Here is a 2,280-nt window from a genome sequence, read left to right as displayed (position 1 = left end):
AGAGAGAGAGAGAGAGAGAGAGAGAGAGAGAGAGAGAGAGCGAAATCTAGAGTTAGAGAGAGAGAGAGAGAGAGCTAGTTACGCCTGCATTAAGCATGCTAGAGTGTCACCACCTCTTGCCGGCGGCTCCGCGCTGTCTCTGCTCGTCTGCTTACCTACTTACCTACTTACCTACTTACCTACTTACCTGATTACCTACTTACCTACTTACCTACTTACCTACTTACCTACTTACCTACTTACCTACTTACCTACTTACCTGATTACCTACTTACCTACTTACCTACTTACCTACTTACCTGATTACCTACTTACCTACTTACCTACTTACCTACTTACCTACTTACCTACTTACCTTCTTACCCGCTTACCTACTTACCTACTTACCTACTTACCTTCTTACCCGCTTACCTACTTACCTACTTACCTACTTACCTACTTACCTGCTTACCTTCTTACCCGCTTACCTACTTACCTACTTACCTGCTTACCTACTTACCTGCCTGCTTACCTACTTACCTACTTACCTACTTACCTGCTTACCTTCTTACCCGCTTACCTACTTACCTACTTACCTGCTCATCTACTTACCTGCTTATCTGCCTGCTTACCTACTTACCTGCCTACTTACCTACTTACCTACTTACCTACTTACCTGCCTGCTTACCTACTCATCTACTTACCTACTTACCTGCTTACCTGTAGAAGTCTGAGATCCGGCCGTTCCGCCCGGACGAGTACAACACAGACAGTAGCGATCGCTCCGAGCTCTCCGACATCGCTGAGGAGCAGGAGGAGGAGTACAGCGAGCAGAGCGAGGGCGCCGGACAGAAGGGACACAATCACCAGGTGTGTGGTGGGGAGAGGGGGGAGGGGAGGGAAGGGGGAGGGAAGGGGAGGAAGGAGAGGAGAGAGGCTAGGAGGGGAAGGAGAGGAGAGAGGCTAGGAGGGGAAGGAGAGGAGAGAGGCTAGGAGGGGAGGATAGGAGGGAACGGGCGGGAAGAGGAAGGGAGAGAGGGAGGAGGAGGGGATAGGAGGCAGGAGAAGGAACATTTTCTGAGCGGAGATGCCGCGCAGACGGAACACCCACCCACCAGGTGCGTGCCGACGAAGGGGGAGGGGAGGGTAGGATTAGGACTGTGTTCGGAAGAGTGGGAGGGGGTGGAATGAAGGGGTTGGGTTGGGGGAAGGGTGTGAGCATGCAGCGACTCCCTATTCACAGAAACCATCCTCTCATGAAGCAGCAATCATCTGACATCGTCTCACGGAAGATGCTGCTGATCATTTCAGGGCCGTGGCAGCGGAGGGACTCTGGGAGGCGGTTCCCGTGGCAACAACAGGGCGGCTGCGGCGGACAAGGGAGGAGCGACGCCTCCGCGCACGATCCTGGACTCCAAGCGGCTTCCGTCACCCAGTCAGCTTCGGTCCGTACAGGAGGGAGGCCGCACTCTACCAGGCAGTAAGTCACTGCTGCCAGCAGTAGCAGCAATAATTCTAGCAGCAGTAGCAGTAGCTGTAGCAGCAGCAGCAGCAGTAGTGGTAGCGGCAGCTGCAGCAGTTGCAGCAGCAGTAGCAGTAGCAGCAGTAGCAGTGGTAGCGGCAGCTGCAGCAGTAGCAGCAGCAGTAGCAGTAGTAGCAGCAGCAGTGGTAGCAGCAGCAGCAGCAGCAGCAGTAGCAGTATCAGCAGCAGTAGCAGTAGCAGCAGAAGCAGCAGTAGCAGCAGCAGTTGTAGCAGCAGCAGCAGCAGTGGTAGCGGCGGCAGCAGCAGCAGCAGCAGTAGCAGCAGCAGCAGCAGTGGTAGCGGCGGCAGCGGCAGCAGCAGCAGCAGCAGCAGCAGCAGCAGCAGCATCAGTAGCAGCAGTAGCAGTAGCAGCAACAAATTACAACGGTAGAAGATAGCCCGCTGTAAGATAGCTAGCACGCAGCATTTATACGTACAGCCAACCCCCACATATAAAAGTTACATTCCTCGCTCGCTCACTAGATGTCGCTCTTGCCTTGCCTCTAGTTGACCAGCAAAGGCAGCAGGTGAAGCAGCAAGGGTCTCCCAGGATGGACCGCAGACAGGTGCAGCCCGTTGCCACGGCGACGGACGCAACGCATGCGCAGACAGACAAGAGCATGGAGATGACGTAAGATTACTTTCACGAACTTGGATTATATTTCAGGTCACACGTATCACCTTTTCTCTCCTTCTCACGCTCTCGCTGTCTCTCTCTTTCTTTCTCTCTCTCTCTCTCTCTCTCTCTATCTCTATCTCTCTCTATCTCTCTCTCTCGT

The 2,280-nt window shown here is 53.9% G+C and overlaps 1 protein-coding gene across 1 annotated transcript in view; it reads left to right on the top strand.

The window, feature by feature from the left end:
• The window catches only part of LOC106814023 (RIMS-binding protein 2-like), a 12,025-nt gene that overhangs the window by 1,924 nt on the left and 7,821 nt on the right, over nt 1-2,280 (top strand). The window contains exons 3-5 of the mRNA XM_014818280.1: nt 706-849; nt 1,291-1,459; nt 2,009-2,132. Coding sequence (XP_014673766.1) covers nt 706-849; nt 1,291-1,459; nt 2,009-2,132 — 437 coding nt within the window. The remainder of the gene's footprint in view (nt 1-705; nt 850-1,290; nt 1,460-2,008; nt 2,133-2,280) is intronic.

Source organism: Priapulus caudatus, unplaced genomic scaffold (genome assembly GCF_000485595.1).
Source record: "Priapulus caudatus unplaced genomic scaffold, Priapulus_caudatus-5.0.1 Scaffold856, whole genome shotgun sequence".
NCBI classification, from domain to species: Eukaryota; Metazoa; Priapulida; class Priapulimorpha; order Priapulimorphida; family Priapulidae; genus Priapulus; species Priapulus caudatus.
The sequence above is the reverse complement of the archived record's forward strand: the minus strand, read 5'-3'. Positions and strand labels throughout refer to the sequence as shown.